General features: G+C 38.6%; 1 protein-coding gene across 2 annotated transcripts in view; it reads left to right on the forward strand.

The window, feature by feature from the left end:
• PCLO (piccolo presynaptic cytomatrix protein) overlaps positions 1-24,921 on the forward strand; it is a 2,606,742-nt gene that overhangs the window by 2,559,241 nt on the left and 22,580 nt on the right. For both annotated transcript variants that reach the window (XM_044088356.1, XM_044088355.1), the window contains exon 23: positions 17,677-17,822. In XM_044088356.1, coding sequence (XP_043944291.1) covers positions 17,677-17,822 — 146 coding nt within the window. The remainder of the gene's footprint in view (positions 1-17,676; positions 17,823-24,921) is intronic.

Genomic DNA, 24,921 nt, shown 5'->3' on the forward strand with positions numbered 1-24,921 from the left:
TCTGCCGGTACATTGCTATACTCTTGGATGACTGTGATGTATGGTATGTGTGTGGTACTGTCTATTGTCTGTATATTTGCCATGGTGTATTGGTAATTCACATTAGCTGTGTGTGCAGGGTGTTGCTACCAACACTTGCAAAGGACGGTTATTTGTTTGCGGCCAGAACAAGCCCATTGGATACAGAGTGAGTAAGGCACATTGAAGCAGTTGGGAGCGGTTGTGCATGGGTTTGTGCAGTGTTAAGCACTGCAGACCTCTGGTTACAGCTTCTTACACTTGGTTAGGCTCCGCATTTCTTTACCAGTGCAATACTCGCATACTGGTAGCCAAACACGCTTACACCCACTCGCTCCCTCACTTGCACATGCACCGACATTGGTGCTTGCATGTGTTACTCAGGCTAGGTGGGCACGATCCCTTGTGATGCCTATTACATCAGACTACATGACTACAGTATCGGATATGGCTGACCATTAGGTGATGGCATGGCGTTTGACTGTATGGAATTGGCAGCCTGTCCAGTGAGTTAATCATATTATATGCGTGTTCCTCATACAATCTGCTCCCATCTGGCTAATACGTGGGAACCAATACTCTGCAATGCAGACAAGTAAATGTGTTTTGGGACCCACATCCATCTGCTGGGTCATGCTACCGCATACCTATTGTAGGCTTGCCACCTTTGAAATTGGCCATGGTGAGACTTTAGGATTAACACCTGTCCCACTTTGCATGGGACAGTCCCTCCTTAGGCGTATGTGTCATGCAAAAATAATCAAGACATAGCAAATGTCTTGATTACAGGACAATATTATATTCTACGTTTCTCTAATAGTTGTATGTACCAGTTATTGTATATGTGACACTTCAATATGTTATGTGAAGTAGCATAAGCATCTTTACTGCTACTAGACTAAGCTTTTATTTGTGCTAATACGTATAGTTCTGTACTATGCACAGCTGTAGGTGTGTTCTGACCTGGTATGTCTGACATTTCTACGGAGCAGGTCCCACTTTGCCCATTTGGAAAGGTGACAGCCCTATAGGACCTATATGTAGAGATGTCAGATTTGGCAAGGCAACACATACCCACAGCCAGTAGAAAATAGACTACTTCAATGGTTTGCATAAGTAAAGGTTATTCTTGTAGCATTATAGTTGCTAATACTGTTTCCTATAACATCTATGTGTTTCAGATACAACATAATCATTTTATGCAACCACTACAGACAATATATGGATTCTTTGCTCTAAATCACAGGCCATGTGCCATAATAACATTTATTTTGTAGGACACAACTACCCAAAGGGGAGTGTCCCTCGCAGAGGTGAACAGGTGGTAACCCCAACCTATTATGCTATCATCTACCGAAGGTGGCCGGCAGAATATGCGCTTTCCGTCACTAGCAGACCTCACATACGAATGGGGGAGAATAAACACTGAATCAGGGACACTGCATAACACCCTCAGGGACACATTTAGATGATTGGTACTATTAACCTGACACATTGACAGTCCCAGAGTATATGTATTCATACACATTTGTCGAGGTACATGCTGTTTATGACTCATACATGTCATTAGTCATTACGTGTATTCTGCCACCTGTCGACCTAATATCACTAGTTCTGGAAGGGTTTAGTTAGGACTGTGTTAGATTCTGATTCGTAATCACGGACATCCATGATAATCGGGGACAGTTCACTGATATAGTCCCTATGTGTTCCCCCAATGGTTTACGGACTATCCAGTAGATGTACTCTTACGGTTTGGGAGGTATGGGCATCTGCTATACCCACATAGGAATATTAATTACTTCCACGGGGCGGGCTTAATACATCTCTGCCAACCAACACCTGCACACTTAGGCCCATTATTGCATACCCATGATTCCCCTACCTGACACCCCTCTACAGCCCTCATCCTTACTTTGAGCACAGCTGGGGTATGAACACACCCCTACACACTGCCCACTCTCCCCGTATCAGGACACATGTTGTACGTTTTGTCAACCTATGTGTTATCAGACTTGCACAACCTACTATTCCGTGTACAGATGCATCCTGGTCGTGTCAATCATTACTGGTTCGCCTACAAGAGAAATTTTTGGTGTCCTGCAAGTGTTTAAAGTGTAGACCTTGCAGATCTCTCCCACTCGTAGTTTCCTGCCGGTGGTCTGGAAAGCAGCAGTGTATTTACCTTTATTGCGTGTCTGTATGTCTCACCAGCCTAGCTGGGGGGATTGTGGGAGGTAGATTTTTTTTATTGGATCTCCCACTAACATATCCCAGTCTGACCATATGTTACCCGTAACTGCTGTAACATAACCTAGGTATGGTATGTACATGTGTATATTTACAGTAACATATGTATATATATATATATATATATATATATATATATATATATATATATATATATATATTTATATAGATATATAGATATATGTATATATTCTTTTTTTTTACTCAACAGATTTTTATTTTTTATTATGTTTATGAGTAAATTGTGATACAGTCACTATTAATTACAGATCAAGTTAACAGAAGTAGTTAATAATCATAACAATATGTACAATATTTACAAATGGTCCAATGAAAGGAAACAGAGAGAAAAAAAACACATATGACATTTATAATTATATATTCCTTTAAGTTCACATTATTCCATATATGTATATATTCTTTTGTGTGTATATATGTGTGTGTATATATATATATATATATATATATATATATATTTATCTGTATATATATATATATATATATATATATATATATATATATATATATATATATATATATATATATATATGTATATATATATATATATATATATATATATATATATGTGTGTATATATATATATATATATATATATATATATATATATGTAGATAGATATATATATAGATATGTATATGTATATATATATATATATATATATATATATATATATATATATATATATATATATACATATGTGTTTCCATTGACCAATACATTTCCCACTCATACGCACTTACACATGTGTATTGAGTTTTATATATGCTTTACCAGCATACTATTGCCTTAGTCATTATGACACCGACAGTTCACTCCAGTTATCTTGTAATCGGTATTTAGCACGTTATACAGTGGACAGATGTCGTATTATGTTCATGTATGGATTACCGATGGTAATTGGGATGTGATACACTGTCATTTGACCTGTTCCTCATCTGCACAGCCTATTATTCCAGCTACTGTCTTTGTTTGTATGTGCACATTCATATTATTTATGTCAATAAATGGAGTGCATGTGTTACAGAGACTGTACTTCAACATATTGTTGTCTGCATGTGTGTATGCATATATACCTATTACGTACTAGCTGACCTACATGGGGCAGTCCATTGGAACTGGCCCAACCAACCCTGGCACTCCTGGATCCATAATCGCATACCCATAGTTCCTCCACCCCACCTGTGTTGAGTTTCCATATGTAACAGCCATTACTCACCTGATATTGCAGCCATGACACACCTTTACACATTGCCCTCTCCAGAGTGTTTGGGGTCCTACACACATTTTGTACTGCCTCGTATATTCACAGGGTCTCCCGCCATTTATATTTGCACATATGTGCCTTTCCTGGTGTTATGGATTACCGCCATTTGCGGTTTACAAGTGTAGGTGGTCCCAACATGGACTACATTCCATCTGTGTGTAATGTAGATGTAGCAGTTCCACGTTATTATGCCCACTGGTAGAACCCTGCCTCTGGTGTGAATAGCGGTGCTCTGCTCACTCTTGGGCAGCTTTATCTCACATACGCTGCAAGCACTATATAATACTTTAGTCGCTCTAGATTCCCTCCACAACCCTTGTATATGCTTTATACTTACGGCATTCATTCTTCAAATATTAATATATATATATATATATATATATATATATATATATATATATAAATATATATATATATATATATATAGATATATTTCATGTCTGTGGATATATATCTATACACACACACACACACATATATATATATATATATATATATATATATATATATATATATGTGTGTATGCGTATGTATATATATATATATATATATATATATGTATATATAAACTACATCTGTACATAAAAACATACATTTGCTATGCTGGGAGCTGCTTACACCCGCGCAGGCACACTCGCATATGCTTACTGTGAGTTACATGTGTGTGCTGCCGCTTATTTGTGCTTACGTGTGCCTTATTCATTATGACAGTACCACTTTGATTGAAGGAATCCGGTTAATGGCCCCATGCGAAACACATGTTCACCTTTACATGTTTAAATTTTGGCTTTACATCGCTGCGACATTCATTCCACAAGGAAATGATATGTGCTATAGTCGAAATTGAACTGGGAATGCCTTTACGTTAGGTGGGTGCTCTAACCACTACACTATTGGTGTTCTACTTCATTTATATGTATACCCATGGTTCATAGTTACCCGAACACACATCTCAATGCTTCACTTACACAGCAGGCATCCATTCTCCTGCTGGGAAAACTGCAGTACTACACATGCGCCATTCCCTATTCCCTACTGCTCTATACCCGTGCTGCATGTTTACTCACTCCGAGGATATTCAGAACTCCAAAGCTTATAGTCCTGGCAAATACGTGTTTTTGATTGTCAGGGTGTTCATGTGGTCTTCCGAGTTTAGGCTTGTCTGACTGGAGACCGGAACAGCCCTGTACCCATTTGGAAGTCAGAATTAGCAGGTGGACAGAGTTAGTCTCAATGTTACCATTCTACCTGTATTTGCAGATGCAGGTGTTTGCCCACCTCTGACTGGCTTGATATGTCGGCACTACATGATACGTGGTGGGTGGGGTTCTGCTGTTGTTTCCCTTCACATTCGTTACGACTGCTTTATTGTGACCATGTTCATTCATATATATATATATATATATATATATATATATATATATATATATATATATATATATATATCTGTCTGTACATACACATACATATACACCTACATACCTATTTACATTTCCAATACTGTTGAATGTCCGCCGTGCATCCCCACTGGCTTTACCTTCCTATATCCGACAGACATTATTCTGGTCATCACATAAAATTAGCGGCCCTTGCATGGCTTGGACCCAGAAACAGACACACCTTAGTCACCGGTTTGACCACTACACCATCCGTGGTACATTCCGTATGGATGGTAGCTAGGATATATGACTTCACTACAGGTATTCAACAGTACTGGCAACAAATGTGACGGTTGGTGTACATATCTGTACAGACCTCTCAACCACTCAGGGACTAATTTCAACAGTAACAGGGACAAGGCAAGGACAAATCAGGGACAATCACGGACACTTTTACAATATTAGTACTATTAACTTGAAATGTTGACAGATTCAGAGCATATGTATTAATACTTATTTTCTGAAGTAAAAGACGTCTATTACTCAATTATTGTCATTATTCATTCAGTGTAATTCACCACCTTTCCTCCAAAGGTCACTGGTTTTAGGGGGGATTAAGAGGCTGGCCAGTTATTGTGTGAATGCTCTGACCATTGGTAGGGTTGCCACCTTTTCATATGGCCAGGATGGGATATATTCGGGACACACCAGATTTATCAGGCCAACACATACCCACTGCCAGTATACGGTTTAGAACTTTACTTATTTTCCTAGATGAGAGCTTATTCTTGTAACAGTTTAGTTGCTTATTCTGTTTCTTGTAAGATTTACATATTTTCCATACAAAAATAACTGTTTTATGCAGCTGTTACATGAAATATGGTACATAATTATTTCCAACAATCGCAGGATATTTGCCATTGTATTATTTTTGGTCAGGACGCACCTACCCAAACAGGGACTGTCCCTCACAAAGTGGGACAGGAGGTACCCTGCTTACGTCAGCGCCTTAATCACCCTATATCCAACTGCCACTATGCGAATGTGTAAAGTATATATTCTCGATAATTCATGTGGGGAGCCATGCATCACGGTCAGGTGTTTAATCCCGGGTAGTAGGTTCTGCATGAACAGTTGGAGGCTGAGCAGCCTCGTGAACCACTATTGCACATACAACTTGTGTCCAGATGTCTACAGGACTGAACATCGTGTCGTGACACCAAGTCTGATGTTTACACAGGATACTTATCCCATGAGGGATATCCAAAAATTGAACAAGCCAATAACCTTCTATATTTTTGGATTCATGAAAACATGATAGGGTTTTACATGCAAGGGATACATAGTTTGCAATCCTGACACTGCCTAGGGTGAGACTGCCTACTAGATATGACTAGTGGTCACTATGTGCAGATATGGCTGCGCCAAGCTAGCAGCCCGAGTATGGCTGGATTTGGTGGAAATTCAGGAATGGGGGGGGGGGTTGTGTGCTGTAGAGGGGATGATGGGTATTCAATTATGCATCCAGGTGTGTTGTGGTTGGATGGCTCAGTTCAGTCCAGACCATTATGTGGGTTTGTGCCGATGACGTTTCTCTACAGGTGTATCGCACATTTTAATATTCATATGTTTGTGGGATTGTGTTCTACAGTGTGGCCTGTCAGGTTGTATTGCGGATGTGTATGTTTGTTCTTTGTGTTTCTTTCTGATTCGCCCACTGCTCCCTCATACACCTCCAGTTCACCTATTGTGCATCCAACACAGTCTCCCCTTGGCGAATTATTACATTGCCCATCCTCCCCATACCCATATTCCACACACTCCATCCATCCCTTCTCTGGTTGATGGCCCATGGCACGGTCAAGGGAACACATTGCGTACACTACATATCTCTGGTACCTGTATGGTTGTGAGGACTACCCTAGCATTTTTCACCTTCCACATGCTGTACATCAAACACATAGGTATATGCAAATACTTACCATTCATGACATGGTAGGTAGACCCAGGTCATATACATTCATCTTTGGCCCATCCTGACAAGGATGCCTTGGACCACAAATGGGCAGATTTTGGGCGAATGCTCTGACCATTGGTAGGGTTGCCATCTTTTCATATGGCCAGGATGGGATATATTCAGGACACACATCAGATTTTACAGGACAACACATACCCAAGGTCAGTACAATGGATAGTACTTTTGTTTTATGCCTAAATGTAAGCTTATTGTTGTAGCAGTTTAGCCACTTCTTCTGTTTTGTTTACTTGCTTATTCTGTTTCTTGTAACATGTAGGTGTGTTACATATGGAAATAACTATTGTATGTGACTATTACATAAGATGTGGGACATAATTATGTCCTACAATCGCAGGATATTTTACATTTATAATGGTTTTGGTATGGGCACAACTGCCCAGAGGTGGAGTGTCCCTCAGAATGTAGGATAGGTGGTAACCCTGACCATTGGGCTAGACTTAGCTATTGGCAGCACACTAACACGATGCGTTTGGCTTCCACTTGGTATAACTATCAGCACTACAATAGAATACGGGCACGGGGTTTTAAATGTCATTTGTTCGAGGGATGGGGACTCAGTATTCAGCTACGTGCATTTGTGTTTGCTTCTTATTTCTGTGTTCGCATAACTGTCTTGCATGCTTTGCATACGTTTCAGTAGTCACGGACACTGACAGGTGTGATTACTATTGGAGGCAGGCTGTACTATTCAGCATTTTAGGTTGCACGTAAACAGCCAACATGTCCACGCCTCCATGCAGCACTTCGACACGTCCCATGCACTTGCGCACATTTCCTATGCACATGAATGTGGCGGCAGCACGCCTTCATTAATATGCATATGGAGCTACTGCGCCATCTCTACGCCACACGGTTGGCGCAAGCCTAACTCAGTCCTTGTGCCAAGCTTCATGAATCCCGGAGTATATGCCTGTGCAAATGTATGTTTTCATAGTAGACATTGGAACATACAGAATTAACTTACAAAACTCTAAGAAAATAAGTAGAAAAGTAAAGAGATTTACGATGCGCTATAAAGTTAGTTAATACAGCAAGAAGACAGGATGTCTACAGGTAGAAGTTCTTTCTATTGTCTTGAAAAACAGAAATAATTACCAGGTTTCAAATGTAGAGTGTTTTTATTGCTCTGTGACTTCCTAGCAGCTACATATCTGAGAGATAAATATTTTTAACACAGATGTGTTAAATTCTGTTGGTATCTGTTTAGCCTGGTAACTGGAGGCAGGTGACAAAGAGTGATGTCATCCTAGCTAACCCAGCAGTAATATGTATTATTAATTTAAGAACTATCTCTCAGAGAAAGTCTGTGCATGTTGTATCTTGCTTTGGACCTGAAACATCCATTCAGCAAGTCTCATCTGTATTTGCCTTGCTCTGTAAGTAAGATTTAGGTATATTATTTCTGTTAGAGATAGATATGAATATAGTAGGATTAGTTTAGATGTTTTCTGTATTTATTTGAGACTGCCCTGCAATGTTGTTTTAAAATATTTCCTGTGATTCTGAACTCTGCTGTCACTGTATTGAGTTATTGAGTATTGTCTTGTTCTTTTATTATTTATTATTAAATATATTTAAATATTTTAATTGTGACTGGCATGTTTAGAGATATTTAAGCTCTTAAAGTACTTGCATTTGTATTTGATGACACTGTACAGGCCACTCTTAAATAGCCTTGCAAGTCTTGGTCACACTTACCACTTGGATAATAGTAACATTACACAGTAGAATTAGTCACCCTTTGTAAGGACCTTATAGTAGCTAATAAACAGCTGGTTGGTGACACCGATAACTACCTTTTAGTCTGGTCAGAATGGGTCATAGCTAGTAAATCTGTGCTAGCCTTCCCCAGGAGTGTCTATTTGTATATAAATCAAATCTCAAAGTGTGTGTATGTCAACTACTTGGGCAGGGGTACAAAGCACTGGTTGGATGCTGGAAGTGTTGGCTTGACCACTCGGCTGAGATCTTAACCCTATAGCTGTACCAGTGGGGAGTCTTATTAGGGATCTGGAGAGAGAAGGAGAAACCAGCCCCAGACTGATTGTGATCTCTCTGTGCTCTTAAGGGAAATTTTACTTTACTGTGTGTACTAGACATCACACCCTGGATGAAATAGACGTAGAGCTCACTAGAGGACAAAATATTCTCATCCTAGTCATTACTAATGTAACACCTATCTGCACTATCCTACAGGTATACCCTTCCCCAATGCAGTCTGTAAAAACTGGTAAATTTGTTGTTCAAAATCCACAAACCAAAAGCTGCAATTATCACAGTATTCAAAAACTTCAAACAGACAAAGCTTCTACAATTCTGTGATGAAATCTCAAAGTTCAAGTATAACTTTAATTCCCAAATGTTGAGATGGCTAGTAATTATTCAAAAATTCTACATTGACATGGCTAGCAATTATGCAAAAGTTATACACTCACCTACAAAACTGTATTAAACAAACTGGCAAGGTTAGAGCAATCCAGCCTGGGGGTCCACATGTATAACTAAAAAATACAATAAGGCTTCTTAGAATATACAGCAAAACTAAAGACCCACAAATCAAGGGGGTTCCTATTACATGAGCGAATGCTAGAAATAGAGAACGCTCATTTGTCAAACCCAAATGCACAAAACCACAGAATATCAAAGGAAAGGATCAGCAATTTTTTTCCCCAGGGAAAAAAAATCGCTGGGACATTCTCCGGACTTTGCTGTTTTTTTCACTATGGTGCGATCTCAGAGTTGGTATATTTAACGTGGGGGGATGTGGGAGGCACAGCCCCCCACATCGGGGGGGGGGGCAAAGTTCCCCACTTTATGTTGCCTGTACATTCTTTTTTTTTTTTTGGATCAGCGAATTTTTTTCCCTGGGAAAAAATTCACTGATCCATTCCTTTGAAATTTTGTGGTTTCGTGTATTTGGGTTTGATAATAGATCATTCACTATTTCTAGCGTTTGATCGTATAATATGAACCCAAACCAAGGTAAACATCAGGGTACTGAAAAATACCATTATAGGTTCATAGGTGTGTACTAGGCTAATGGCCCTGGGGCCTTTACAAGTCTAGCCCATAGGATTACCCTGGCATCGTGCCACCTGACCTTAGTTCCCAGTGCTCTGTCGAGTAAAGCCATTGGAGTGATCCTTGGGGTGAATTTTCTATTTCCCATCCACTCATCAAGATTTGTCTTGAAGAGGGCCAGTGAGGTGCTCTGCTTGACATGTATGGGAACTCTCTTCCATAGCATGGGCAGTCTCTGGGTTATGAACCTGTCCCTCCAGCATGCTCTGTTAATTGTGGTAATGAGGCTGAGTTCTCTGGAGCGTGTGGTGCGGAGAGATTGGGATTTCTTTAGATGTAGCTTTTCTAACAGAGATGGGTCAGACATGGCTTTGTAAGTCAAGCAAAGACCAGCTCTAAGTAGGTGATATGAGACAGAGAATAGTTGGAGTTTTTTTAGGGTCTATATTGGAAGACCTAACGCTTAGGTGATCGAACACCTAAACATCAGTCTTCTAATATAGAACCACACAATGTCGAACGTCCCAGGGAAACACGTCCCTCGGCCACAACACAAAAAACATTACATCTAAATTAAGTGGGGGGCTTCGACCCCCCCCCCCCAACTAAATATACCAACTCTGAGATCGCTCAACAGTAGGGAAATAGCAAACTCCGGCGAACAGCCAAGGGAAATCTTTTCCTGCGTTAAATTGTCCGTTCGCTGTTTTTTGCTTTTGATATTAGAAAATCGATGTTTAGGTGTTCGGGCACTTAAACATTCGGTCTTCTAATAGAGACCCTATTGTTAGTCTGTTCATATAGGACAAATGTTTATGGCCTAGGATCCTCTTTGTGAGGTAGTTTTGCAGTCGCTCCAGTTGTTGCAGGTGTTTAATGAGGTACATGCCAAATGGGGCATTGTACTCAATGATTGGCCTAATGAGGGAAGAGCAGAGGGAGACAATGACCTCTTTCTTCCTGGATGCAAAACACTTAGCAATGAGATGTGCCACATAGAAGGACTTTTTGACCACAGTGGCAATGTGGTGGTCAAAAGAGAGGTTGCTGTCAACCTGTGTTCCCAGATCTCTTATAACACCTTCTGTGTTCAGTGGACTACCATTGATGTGGTAATTCATGGGAACTGTGTTTTTCCCAAAGGGGTGATGACACCTTTTTTGGCATTGAGTTTAAGGCCATGGTTCTGACACCAGCTGTTGATCTCAGTGAGGCCTTTCTCTAGGATGTCAGCATCACTTGGGGAGTTAATAATAGCTCCCAGCTTGCAATTGTCTGCAAACTTTGTCAGCCAGAGTCCCTTCATGTTGGCCTGGACTTCAGAGAAGTAGATACCAAACAGGAGAGGACCCAGGACCAAACCCTGTGGGACTCCACTTGTGACTGGTCGGCAGTCTGACTTGGAGTCAGCTACTTTCACACTGTGGGTTCTACCCGTGAACCAGTTTTCAACCCACCTAGTGATATAGGGGTTGATGGCTAGCTTAGTGAGTTTTTCTATGATTCCTGAGTGGGGAATGGTATCAAAGGCTGTGGCCAGATCAAGGTAGGCTGTATGAACCACTTTGCCTTCATCCACAGCTCTGGTGACTGACTCAAAGAAGTTGACCAAGTTGAGCAGGCATGATCTTCCCTTCACAAAACCAAACTGTGTAGGATCCAGAGTTTTGAGATTCCCTATATTCTTGTTTATTAGGTCCATGATGATGCATTCCATAGCTTTGCATATCAGACTCATCAGGCTAATGGGGCAATAGTTCCCAGGGTCTGTAGTCACTCCTCCTTTGTGGAAAGGGATGACTGTAGCAGTGTGCCATTTGGTGGGGACAAAGCCCGACGTGAGGCTGTGATTGAACAGGACACACAGGTGAGATGCCAGCTCACTCTGTATTTCATGCAGAACACAGCCAGGGATATTGTCAGGTCCCACAGAAGTTGTATTCTTGGCCTTGGACAGTGCTGTTTTATTCTGTGCTCCAGTAATACTGGGTGCCTAGCAATCTACTGGTATTGTGACTGGTCTCTTGGGGGGAGGGGTAAAGTTGGCACTGAATTTGTCAGCCAGTATATTGGCAATATCTGTTGGCTCGGTATAGGAGGTACCATTGTGCAGTAGCTCAGAGCAAATTTGGGTATTGCCGTAGATATTCTTTATGTTCTTTACATAACTATAGAAGGCCTTGTGGTTATCTTTACTATCTGCTGCAATTTTGTTTTCATAGCTAGCTTTAGAGGATTTGATGAGTGATCTCAACTTTTTGTTGAGGCTGATAAGGGAGTTTTTCCAGTCTTGGGACTTCACCTTATTCCACATCAGTTTCTTCCTTCTGTTGAAGAGTTTGTTTATGGCAGGGGGCCACCATATTGGCTTCCTTTTTTTGGAGAAGAGCATCTTGGTTCTGTTGGGTATGGTGAGATTCATGCATTTGTGTATGTGTTCGTACAGTGCATTGGTGTATGATTCGGTGGTCATGCAACTGATCTCCATTTACATGGGTTTCGTGAAGTTAGCCACCTCTGTTTTTAGGAGCTCAAAGTTAGCTTTGGGGTAGTTTTTCATGGTGGTTACCTTTGCAGGTGGGTGGGGGGGTGGGAGGGATGTGGATTTCCAAAGTGATTCATTTGTGGTCGGATCTAACCAGGGAGGAGTTGACTATTGGTGTAGAGGAACGGTCGCCCATGTTAGTAATGACCAGGTCAAGGATGTTGCTACCTCTAGTGGGGGTAAGAACAAGCTGGTCCAGGGCATTGGAATTAATGAATTCCAGGAAACGTTGGGCAAGTGTATTGGTACATGAGTAGTTTTCCCAGTTAATGTAGGGGTAGTTGAAGTCACCCAGTATGAGAGTGTTAGGTTTGACCTTAATATTCTCCAGGGTGCTTAGGAACGTGGAGTGTGAGTCTTGGGACATGGTTGGGGACCTATAGCAGGCTACTACCTGAGTCGCTCTCTTACCCAGTGTTAGCTGCACCTCAGGTATCTCAGATGTGTTATGTTGGGCTACTAGTCTGGAGGTGTATCCATCCTTAATGAATATGGAAAAACCACCACCTTTGGAACTTCGGTCCAAGTTCTGGGGCCGAAAGGTGTGGAATGAGTTATAGCCTGGTAGTGCTCATGAAAATAAAGACATCCCATGAACTTAGGCTGGCATTCTTAGCTAAGGATAATTACAAATCCTTTACTTACATCAGGAAGATACAAAATAACACCGAACATTTCTCTAAACTTATTTACAATCATATTTCCTAGTCAGATCCAGTGGATATTGCAAATATATGAGCAAATTGATTCAATGCAAGTTTTACCACTGAAATGTCTATATAAAATCCACACATCTCTAAGGATATCAATCTCCCTATCATCACTAAAGAACACTTGCTAAAAGGAGACTACATCTTCTGTGGGACTTTATAAATACCTGCAAAACAGCACTGAATATGCACTGGCAGAATGGCGCATACAGGTATTCAACTATAGTTTATCCACTGTTTTTTATCCCCGTAGTATGGCACAGAATGGTTATGATGCCACTTCACAAGGTTGGCCCTACAAAGGACACAGAAAATATAGATTCATCAGCTTGACTAGCTTCATTTGCAAGGACATGGAATGGGTCATAATTCACATGATAAACTACTATATTAAAAGTCTTATCAAGATTAGGCCCCCAGAAATTTGGCTTTGTTAAGTGTAGGTCCTCTCTAATGAATCTGATAAAACTTTTTGAGAAGGCAACGTAAGCTGTCAACTGCTATCAAACTGTCCATGCAACTTATTTTAACCTCTCTGAGTCATTTAGTAGCCTAACACTTGCTTACTAAAATAATCAATAAACTAACTGTGTTTGGGTTGGGAGGGTGGCCTAATGGTTAAGGTGTTTGCCTTACAAACACAAGGTGCAGGGTTTGAGCCTCACAAGGGATAATTGGCTAGGCTTAAAATGGCTCACAAGGGCAGTTAGCTTAGTATGAATCTATGAACCTATGAAATTAATTCCTCTGTAATTAGGTGAGTAGCAAATTGGCTGAGGGACAGAATACACACAGTAAGGATGGCAGTTGTGTTCTCAGAGAGCTTGAAGGACATAGAACCTCAGAGAACCTCAGGGATCCATGCCAGGAGCTCTGCTATTAGTTATATATTTCCCTGATCTCTAAGGCAAAAATGGGTATCTATGGTGAACCAAGTTTTCAGATGATTGTAAACTGGGTGTCATACTCAAATCCCCTTCTGATATGCAGAAGCTACAAAGTGAACGTATGCATGTTAATAGCTAGTGATCAGAAAGTGGACTAAAACTAAATGCTAAAATGATGGACTTGGTAAACACCCCCCCCCCAGCTTACAGTATAGAAAACACCCAACTTCATAATGAAGATATTGTGAGAGACCTTGGAATATGGGTACATCATTTTCTCTCCTTTTGTCATCATGTCACAACAATGGTTAAGAAATCCTTCTATCTGGCACAGATGATCACAAAGGGTATCTCCTCTAGATCCATAGAAGTTCTTACCCCTCTATATTTTACACTGATCAGAACCATTATCGAATACAATGCCCATTCAGTATGTATCTTTCCAGACATATTAAGCACTCGGACATCCCAAAGGTTCCTGGCAAAAAAGATCATCAGCCTAAGTGACCTGAGCTACCCAGAGGTTGAAATGGGTTTGTCCCTTTCTGCAGTGTCCCAGAGACTCCTTATGACTGACATTTGCCTTGCCTTCCAGGCCATTATGGATCTGGCAGTCCAAGGCCCATTATATCTCCACAAATCAAACAATCCAGTTAATATTAGGAACAGAGATCTAATCCTGCTCCAGCAAGTAAACAAATCATTGTAGAGAGACAGACGTATCATGCATCGACAACTACTCCTCAGGAGCAATCTTCTACTACAGATCAAACAATGTGACTTGCTATTTTCCTTTTAAAAAGAATAAGACAGTTGGATAGGTATTCATAAATTCACAGACAATCCCAGCATGACTAGCCTATTGCTCCTTGAAAAAGGGGGTAAGTTCTGAGGGTGAACACTGGCAAGATGTAAATGACCACTAGGCTCAGTTGCTATATATTTTCTATGATTCTGATTTGGGAAATGAGCAAAATAATCTGAAAACATGCATCTTGCCAAAACAGTGCATCTTTACATCATAATGCATATTTATTTACATCCTTTGATTATTATATATTGCATCAGATGCTAAAACCAGGATATCAGCACATTGGTATTAATTTGTATAGCTATTATGAGTGACACTTGGCAGAAATTTGGAAAGCAAAGTAATGCAAAGCTTTTAAAAATAAGGAAGCTGCCTCAAAACGTCATTAATATTGGCACCAACCCCATGTCAGTTACTTTTATTAGCAGTCTAGCTGCAGTGTAAATATTGCTGATAAAGTTTAATATTTCTTCAACACTGGACACATAATCAAGGCAACCTTTTCATTGAATACACTGTTGAGTGACAGTAACTCACCAATGCAGTCTTACTACTGTTTTCTTAAAAAAAACTGTGCCAAATGGTGTTGTTGGAGGCAGAGCCACCACCTCCACCATTTGCATATTATTAGTTCCAGGTGTAATAAAAACTTGTCATAAGTGTGACTCCACCAAAGAAGTTCATCAAATCTGCTAAAATACCCTGGAGAGGCCAGACTAGATAAGATGGGAGTGTGCAGCCATTGTCATCCCTGCACATCCTGGGGGGGGGACAACTCTGGTTCACTCCTTGGATGATATTTAGAGGGAGCCCTGTTTGTTACACATATGGGAATGGGTCTACTGAGCCACCTTACCATGCAAGGTTTAGCAGTAGCGAAGGAAGATGTATGTTGAGGCAGGCATGCTTCTTGTCACTGCAGCACATAGATGAGTTTATGAAAGGTGCTGCAGGAGTTAGGAGCACCAGAAGGGTTTGGAAGAGGCATCCACTGTGTCTGTTAGACTGGCCTGCTTTCTATTTCCTGATTCTCCAGAATGGGCTAATTAAAACCAGCAGCCAGCGTATAAATGAGGTGTTGTGCTCCCGTACAGCTGAAAGGTACTTGGCTCTTTGCTAGAGAGAGAAATAAGTGGGTCAACTAGGGATCAATGGTTAAGGCCAGGGGGACAAAAGGGGGAAGAAATTTGACTGCCAGAATAATAGTTTCAGATAGACTCATTTCATTGGATATTTTCCAATATTACATTGGAACTCCATCTACAGATATAAGAAAAGCTGTATATTGATCTATTTCCTACACTGATAATTTGTATGTCCAGATTCTCTGAAAAATGTTTGTGGTTGCATCTATTGTGTATTGTGGAGCAGTTTTCCAAGAACTGACCCATAAGGCTGTCTTGCTTCCCACGGCATACTCTCCTGATGTTTTTAAGTCTAGCACTCACAGCTTTTTTTACCATTTTTAAACTATTTGCCAGGCCCTTGCCAAGCCACCTTCCATCCTCATTGAAAGGCATCCAAGTAGAAAAAAACATGCAATTCATGTTCTAAAGCACTTTCAGGATGAAGCAAAATTTGCTTTATGAAATTTGCGAGGCTAGTGTGAGTAGTTCATGCTGAATGCTCCTGTTCTTGCTTTTGTGACCACTAATGTATATAAAATATTGTTATCTGTCCTGAATGAGTGCCATTAAAGAAATATTTCTTACTATAAATTGGGTGGGTTTGGGTATCTCCCTCCACTAAGTAACAGAAGTCAAAATAGTTTGAGTAAATTGCACTGGAATGTCAGAGAAATATAAAAAAGGGTGATAGTCTCTTAGTGCTTATTAGGTTTGAGTGTGTAAAACTGATGTATGGTCTGAGAAAATAACTAGTTAACTTGACAGCAATCTCAAATGTATCAAGCATCAGTTATGTTATGTTTGTAATCTGCATAATAAAAAGATCTAACATATCAGTAGAATAACACAATTCATTTGCATGCTGGTGTCACATAATCAGCTTCTGAAAAAAAATATTGAGTCTCTGAACCCCACCTAGACTTGATTGATGTCCATCCAGAAATATAAAAAGTATTTATTAAGTCCCATTGCTGATATTGGGACAGGACTACAGCAGTGTGTCTTGCTGTGCACCCACTTTGTCCGTTTGAGAAAGACAATAATTAACTGTCCTGCTCCTCTCCTTGTATACTGAACATTGTGAACCTCAGTGGAATTCTAGGCAGGGTGCATTGAATTTTAGAGTACCACAGGGCTTCTTAATGTTCATTTTAGTATTTAGGTGTTTAATTTTCATCCTTTTACCAGTTAGGATATAAGCGTGACTCTTCTTAGTGTAACTGATTCACAGTTTGTAAACTGAACTCACTTTGGCAAGTCCTGATGTAAAGTTGAACATCTTGTAAGAGCTCTGTTTGCAAACAAAATAACTGATAAATAGCTACATCTTTTTACTTTTTCCTGATCATCATAGCATACATTACACATCTATCAGGTTAATTAGTTCAGGATAATAGAACTGTATTCTTATATTTGAAATGTTTTCACTGGATGTAAGTTGTTTTCACTATTATCAATCCAACAGGTACTTCAGATGAAGTAGATAAGTCAAAATGAAGAAATGTCCTATTGTATAGCAGATTTAACATGCAAAAATACAGAAATATTGAACTATGTAATTGCCAGCAATTATCAACTACACTAATATTCTTTTATTGTTTGTAGACTTGTATGTGAAGTTATATATCATTAATGTATCAAGCCAAAAACGAGTGATAAAGAAGAAGACGAGGGTCTGCAGACATGATCGGGAACCATCATTTAATGAGACGTTTCGATTTAGCTTGAGCCCTGCTGGTCATTCCCTCCAGGTAAAGTAATTACTTAATAATTATTATGAATGACATAGGATAAACAGTATCCTTAAACTAATGCAAGCCACAGTGGCTTAAAATATTTAATGAATTTATACATAATGAAAAAAACCCACTAAATTCTTTAAATAAGCTGTGATATCACCTGTATCTTTTTAAACAAATGTTAGTATAGTAAGCATGCCATATTGTCAACTGCTGATAGGCCAACATGATGGGTTATGTCTGGGACAGCTGTCCCCTTTGCCCTGCCCTAGCTCTGTTTCCAATGCACACACAGACACTCATATTTGCATATGTCTGTCTGTACTTTTGTGTGTTTGTGTGTGTGTGTGTGTGTGTGTGTGTGTGTGTGTGTGTGTGTGTGTGTGTGTGTGTGTGTGTGTGTGTCTGTGTGTGTGTGTGTTGCAGATGAGTGAGTATCGGGCATCACTCTTCTTCTTTAAACTTGTTTTTTTTTTTGTAGGGGGGTAAGACCCTCACCCTCACCAGACTTATATATACCAACTCCGAGATCTCCATACCTCAGAGAAAAGGGAATATTCTGAGTAATTGACAATTTCAGACATGATATATAAGTCAGGATTCTTGGTTATTCAAGTAACAAGTTTCAGAACTTGAGATTGTGAGTCCCAACATTTTAAATGGTTATCGAGTATGTGAAAGAGATATAATATGGGTTATTACTTGGATTTGTAGAAACTCATTCTCAAGCTACAAGTAAATTTAAAAAAATCCAAAAAAGTAAAAACATCCGCACAGCTGGGATGAAGTTGTCACACCAATATGCAAGAAGCAAAACCAGAATAAAAACTGAGTGACAACATGCAAAATAAACCAAAGAAGCTTTTATTATACCTTAGTAAGCACTTTCACATTGACCTCAACACTTTATCAGACTTTAAAAATATACAGATTAACACTCACTATTTAAAATCCAAAGAACAAATCAGAGACTGATTCCAATTATGACATCATAACAAGCTATCCAATCAACTTTAGAAGCTCTAACAGCAAATTAGACAATATACTATCTACCAATATATAATAAAAAATAAAACAAACCACAATTTCTAGTATAACATAAATATATGTAAAAAACAAATCTACTCATCACTAGTTCTGACAGTATATATGTGTTTGGTTATTGTAGTATATATAAGTCCAGAGCCATTAAATATAATTCCATGACATTCAAAAAAGGAACATCAGACCAATAGATTGCCAGAATTGTACAATTAATTTAGCTCTCTACGTAAAGAAAGCATATAAAAGCTGTAGGATCCTATCTGTTGTATTTAGAATTGCTAGTTATCCAACATACAAAATTCAATGTTTACAAGTGGCTATAACCCAAAAAAGAAAAAAAAAAAGAAACACACAGTACAGTCAATTCCTTGAGCATAGCATAGCATTGTAACAAAACATAAAAATTCCTAAATGCATACCATGAAAACCAGTTAAAAACAAACTACTGCCACTGCAATATAAGTAGATCACTTATCTAACAAGAATAGATAGAAGAATAAAGAATAAATACCAGGGTACCTGCATTCATGAAACTTCACACTAAACATCTGAGCAGGTGTGCTATTATAATCACAGTCTTTATAGACAAGATCCATGTATACTCATGAAACTTAAAAGCCTAAGAATAAAAGCTGACTAATGTTACTAAAACCATTGATCATCATTCAAGTGTTATATGTATAAATGTGTATATCTGTTTATGAGTGTCAGGTCTTATAACCTTAAGGAGCACTTTTTAAAATAAATATTATAGGTCCAGGCTGCTTTTACTTCTAACCGGATTAATCTGCTGTGTATGTCAACTGAGATTATCTTAGAGAACAATGCATTCTTATTTAATGGTGAATACTATCTTCAAAAAACTTGGGTAGCCATGGGGACCTCTTGTGCTAACTTCTATGTGAACTTAGTGATGGCCATTTGAGAGACCAAGCTATCCCTTTCACATGAAATATACCACAACAAGGTCACCTTTTACAAATGCTTTGTAGATGATATATTCCTGTTCTGGGTTGGAAGTGGAGAGACACTGGATGAGTTTCTGACATATATAGGTAACACAACATATTTTTTTTAAATTTACGATGCAAGCATCTAGAGAAGAGATTAATTTCCTAGATGTCAATTTGAAGAGCAAAGATGGTCAAATACTGACAACAGTCTGTAAGAAACCATGTTGGAAGAAAATATTCTGGAGAGATCTAGCATGCATCCCACCTTTGTATTTCGAAACATCATCAAAGGGCAAATGTTGAGATTATCAAGGATGACCAACAGTGACATGGACCTCAATACAATGATGGACAATAGGATTAAGAATCTTGAAGACTTAGAAATTATGGACACTGTGATTCATGAAAGACAAGGTAGAGGGAAACCTTATTTCTCAAAAAAGATGAAATCTACAGAGAAGAAAGAACCTATCATGAATAAGAAATGTCGCCTAGTACTGCCATTCACATCTGATAATTGGAGTATAATCAACATTATCTGGAAGAACAGGTACAAGTTAATGTCTGATGACAACACTTCTCAAATTGTGGGTCCATGTCTGATCATTACATACAAGAATATTAGCTCTATACGAAGAAGAGTATGCTACCAGAACAGTGATGGACAGTTTCTCAGTGATCCCAGCAAGGTGAGAACCTTCAGCTGCAGGCAGTGTAATATCTGCTTGTATATAACCAACACCGATCATTTTGTTCATCCTACTATGGCCAAGGTTATGAGACTTCAGGGTTATGCTGATTGCACGACCAAGAATGTGGTCTATTCAGCTATTTGCATGAAATTTCCCGGCTTTTACACAGGAAAAATTAACAGGGCACTTAAGAACAGCATCAAAGAACATTTATACAAAATTAAGAAGGAAGTTACAGCAGTGGTCACAGCTAAACATGTTGTGGCACAAGGAGTAGAACATCATTTTAAATTTATGGTACTGGACACTTTGAAAGAAGACAACAGAATGGGCGACAGGAAGAATAAAACTGAGAAGATTGAACAAGAATGGATCATTTGGTTACAAGCAGGCCGACATTATGGACTGAATGACGCTATTTCCATCAGACCTTTTTTGAAATATATACCATTGCCTCACTAATTTTTTTTTTTACCCCTTTGATTGGTTATTTGACTCCAGTTAAAGGGAATAGGCTGCAGCATCCTCCTTTCACATAGATTTGTTTGACTGGTTCTATGCACATAGAGGTTGGTTCTTAAGCAGCTTAGGCTTGTTTACACTCTTTTGGTACTTTTAGGATCTGTGCCCCATCACTAGCCTTATTTTGCAGGTTTATAACATAATTAGTACATTTCTTTGGATGTTTTCATCAGGTAAGGTACTTTCATTTTTATTTTACTAATTGAGTATTGTTTCTTATGGTTATAAGACATGACGCATATAAGCCAGAAACATTCATTTACACATATAACACTTGAAAGTTGATGTTTTTAGTAACATTAGCCAGCTTGTATTCTTATAGCTTTTACTTTTCATGTGTATACATGGGCTTTGTCTATAAAGATTGTGATTATAATAGCATACCTGCTTAGATGTTTACTGTGAAGTCAAGTTTTATACTGAAGTTTCTTTTATTTATTTATTTTTTTTACCCCATTGATTTTTTATTTGACTCCAGTTAAAGGGAATGATAGGCTGTAACATCCTTCTTTCACACAGATTTTTTTTTGATTGGATCTTTGCACATAGAGGTTAGTTTTTAAAAAACTTCAGGCTTGTTTATACTCTTTTAGTGCTTTCAAGATCTATGCCCCTTCACTAGCCTTGTTCTGCAGGTTTATAACTTAATTAACACATTTCTTTGGATGTTTTTATCAGGTAAGGTACTTCATCGGGTCTATATTAAATCAGCGAATGCTTAAAATAGCAAACACTGATTTATCGACCCTGTAAGAGTGAAAGCTGATAATCCCGAAGACATGGAATAGCGATTTTTTTCCCAGGGAAAAAAATCGCTGGGCCATTTTTGGGTCTTTGCCATTTTCTCCACTGTGGTGTGATCTCAGAGTTGGTATAGTTAAGTAGGGGGGGTGTGGGGGGGTGAAGCCCCCACCTTACTTTGTGTTTTGAACTTTTTTTTTTTGTGTGGAACACCGATTTTTTTTTCCCTGGGGAAAAAATCGCTGTTCTGTGTCTTTGAGAATGTCAGCTTTTGCTCTTACAGGGTCGATAAATCAGCATTTGCTATTTTAAGTGTTCACTGATTTAACATAGACCCCTTTCATCTTTAGTTTACTGACTGACACTTGTAAGCAGACATACACATTTATACATATAACACTTGAATGATGTTTGATGTTTTTAGTAACATTGCTCAGCTTTTATTCTTAAGCTTTTAAGTTTCATGAGTATACATGGGCCTAGCCTATTAGGATTGTGATTATAATAGCACACCTGCTCAGATATTTGCTGTGAAGTTTCATGAATGCAGGTACCCTGGTATTTAGTCTTTATTCTATCTGTTCTTGTTAGATGTGCGATTCATTTATGTTGCAGTGGCAGCAGTTTGTTTTTAACTGGTTTTCATGGTATGCATTTAGGAATTTTTACATTTTGTTGCAATACTGTGCTACGCTCAAGGAACTTGACTGCACTGTTTTTTTTTTTGTTTGTTTTTTTTTTTCTTTTTTTGAATTATAGCCACTTGTAAGAATTGAATTGTGTATGTTGGAAATACCTAGGAATTCTAAATGCAACAGATAGGAGCCTACAGCTTTTATATGTTTTCTTTACGTAGAGAGCTAAATTAAGCAAGTATACATAAGACATTAAATATTCATTCAGTCATTTTATTATGCAATTCTGGCAATTTATTGGTTTGACTTTCCTTTTTTGAGTCTCAAAGAATGATATTTAATGGCTTTGGACTTGTATATCCTACCATGACTAAGCACATATATACTGTTAGAACTAGGTGATGAGTCGATAAGTCGTTTTTTATATATATTTAAGTTATACTAGAAATTATAGTTTGTTTTATTTTTTACTATACATTGGTAGCTAGTGTTTTGTCTAATTTGCTGTTAGAGCTTCTACAGCTGATTGGATAGCTTGTTATGATGTCATAATTGGAATTAGTCTCTGATTTTTTCCTTTGGATTTTAAATAGTGAGTGTTAATCTGTGTATTTTTAAAGTAAAGTGAAGCATTGAGGTCAGCGCAAAAGTGCTTACTAAGGTATAATAAAAGCTTCTTTGGTTTATTTTACATAGCTGTGTTTGTTGTCATTCAGTTTTTATTCAAGTTTTAAAAAGTGTTTGCTTGTGATCCAGAAACACACTTTATTTATAATTTATACAATCACCCACTCTGCTTGTACTTAACAGGACTTATGAAATTGTTAAGGATGTGAGATTGCTGGTGGGAGTGCAGATTGCCAGATGTGTGTACCAGAAAACAAACTCCATGAATCTGCAATTTGTTTAACCTTTGGCTGTTTCATCAACAACTATTATTTTTGATGGGGGTTCGTATTAAGGGTTTGCCTCTACTAAGATGTCATGCAGCACTGGAATGGGTATATTTCAATAAGGGAGCTAAGAGGGAGTTGGAAGCTTGCCACCTGCAAAAATATCTCTTAGTGATATAGTAGGCCTGATCTTTAGGAATAGACAATTCAAGAAGTTCATTTCATTGAACTCGCAACAGGCAGTTTCTGCATCAATGTTTCATACTAGAAACAATGCGTAGTTAGGTTTTTGCAAGGGCCAGCAGTAAACAAAGAATAGTTTGCATTAAGATGGTGTGTGTGTGTGTGTGTGTGTGTGTGTGTGTGTGTGTGTGTGTGTGTGTGTGTGTGTGTGTGTGTGTGTACGTGTGTGTGTGTGTGTGTGTGTGTGTGTGTGTGTGTGTGTGTGTGCACTTATATATATTTTTATATATATATATATATATATATATATATATATATACACACACACACACACACATATATATATATATATATATATATATATATATATATGTATACATATATACATATATATATATATATATATATATATATATATATATATATATATATATATGTGTGTGTGTGTCACCTAATACTATAGAAATATTTATTGTATGGTAAGAGGTGAATCCATGATCAAAAATGCAAGAATGACTGGCAGTAGATGATGTTGTGACACTGATGTAGTAGTTTGAGAGATGTTACTTCCTTCATGACTTCCTGACAAGTATGTGACTCACCTCACACAAGTGCTATTGCAAATAACTGAAGCTTCCTGAATGCAGACAGCATTCATAAGTAGCAAAATTACAATAAAAAATGTGCAGTGGACATGTCCCATATACAACCAAATATGGAAACTGTACCCCCATATACAACCAAATATGGAGGCTCCACCCCATATACCCATTACTTATATAAACAAATACTGATGTTGTACAAGCACTGGAAAAGGGGAAATTTGCAGTATACTGGAAATTTAGCCTTTCAGGGAAGAGCCAGCTGGTGACACACTAGTGGTTGTGCAGATGAGTGTCAATCACTTGTGTTTTGGAAACAAGAATGGCACCCATGCTCTAGTGTGCAAATGGCTCCAGGTAGCCTGCACTGAGCATGTGTGTTTGTTATTTATGCAACATAGTATTTGTACAGCATCCCAGTGACATACTAATGAACCATATAATAAAATTGTATGGGCTGTACATAAATGCAGGCTTATAAGTTGATCAAATGAGTGATTTTGCTCATTTTTGGGAAAGTTGTTTTGAGGGGAACAGATTATTATATCTTTGTTTTACTGAGGCACTGAACAGATGTGTGCAAAGGGAAAGGTGAACTATTTATTTATTTAACTGAGGTACTGATAGAATATATGTTGAGTAGGATGAGGTGTTATGTAGTTAGATTTTTTTGAGGAGGGACATTACCAAAATGCACTGAAGGAAGGAAGGAGGTAGCTTGTATTATAGTAGTCAGGCCCTAATTGGATTTGAGAGATGGAGCAAGGACAGAAATCAAGGAGGCAATTGACTAGGCCTGTATGTCTGGTGGATGCAGTATGTTGTATGCTACAAGTAGGGGAGAGA

The sequence above is a fragment of the Protopterus annectens genome, chromosome 11.part0, assembly GCF_019279795.1.
Source record: "Protopterus annectens isolate FY-2018-M chromosome 11.part0, PAN1.0, whole genome shotgun sequence".
NCBI lineage: Eukaryota > Metazoa > Chordata > Ceratodontiformes > Protopteridae > Protopterus > Protopterus annectens.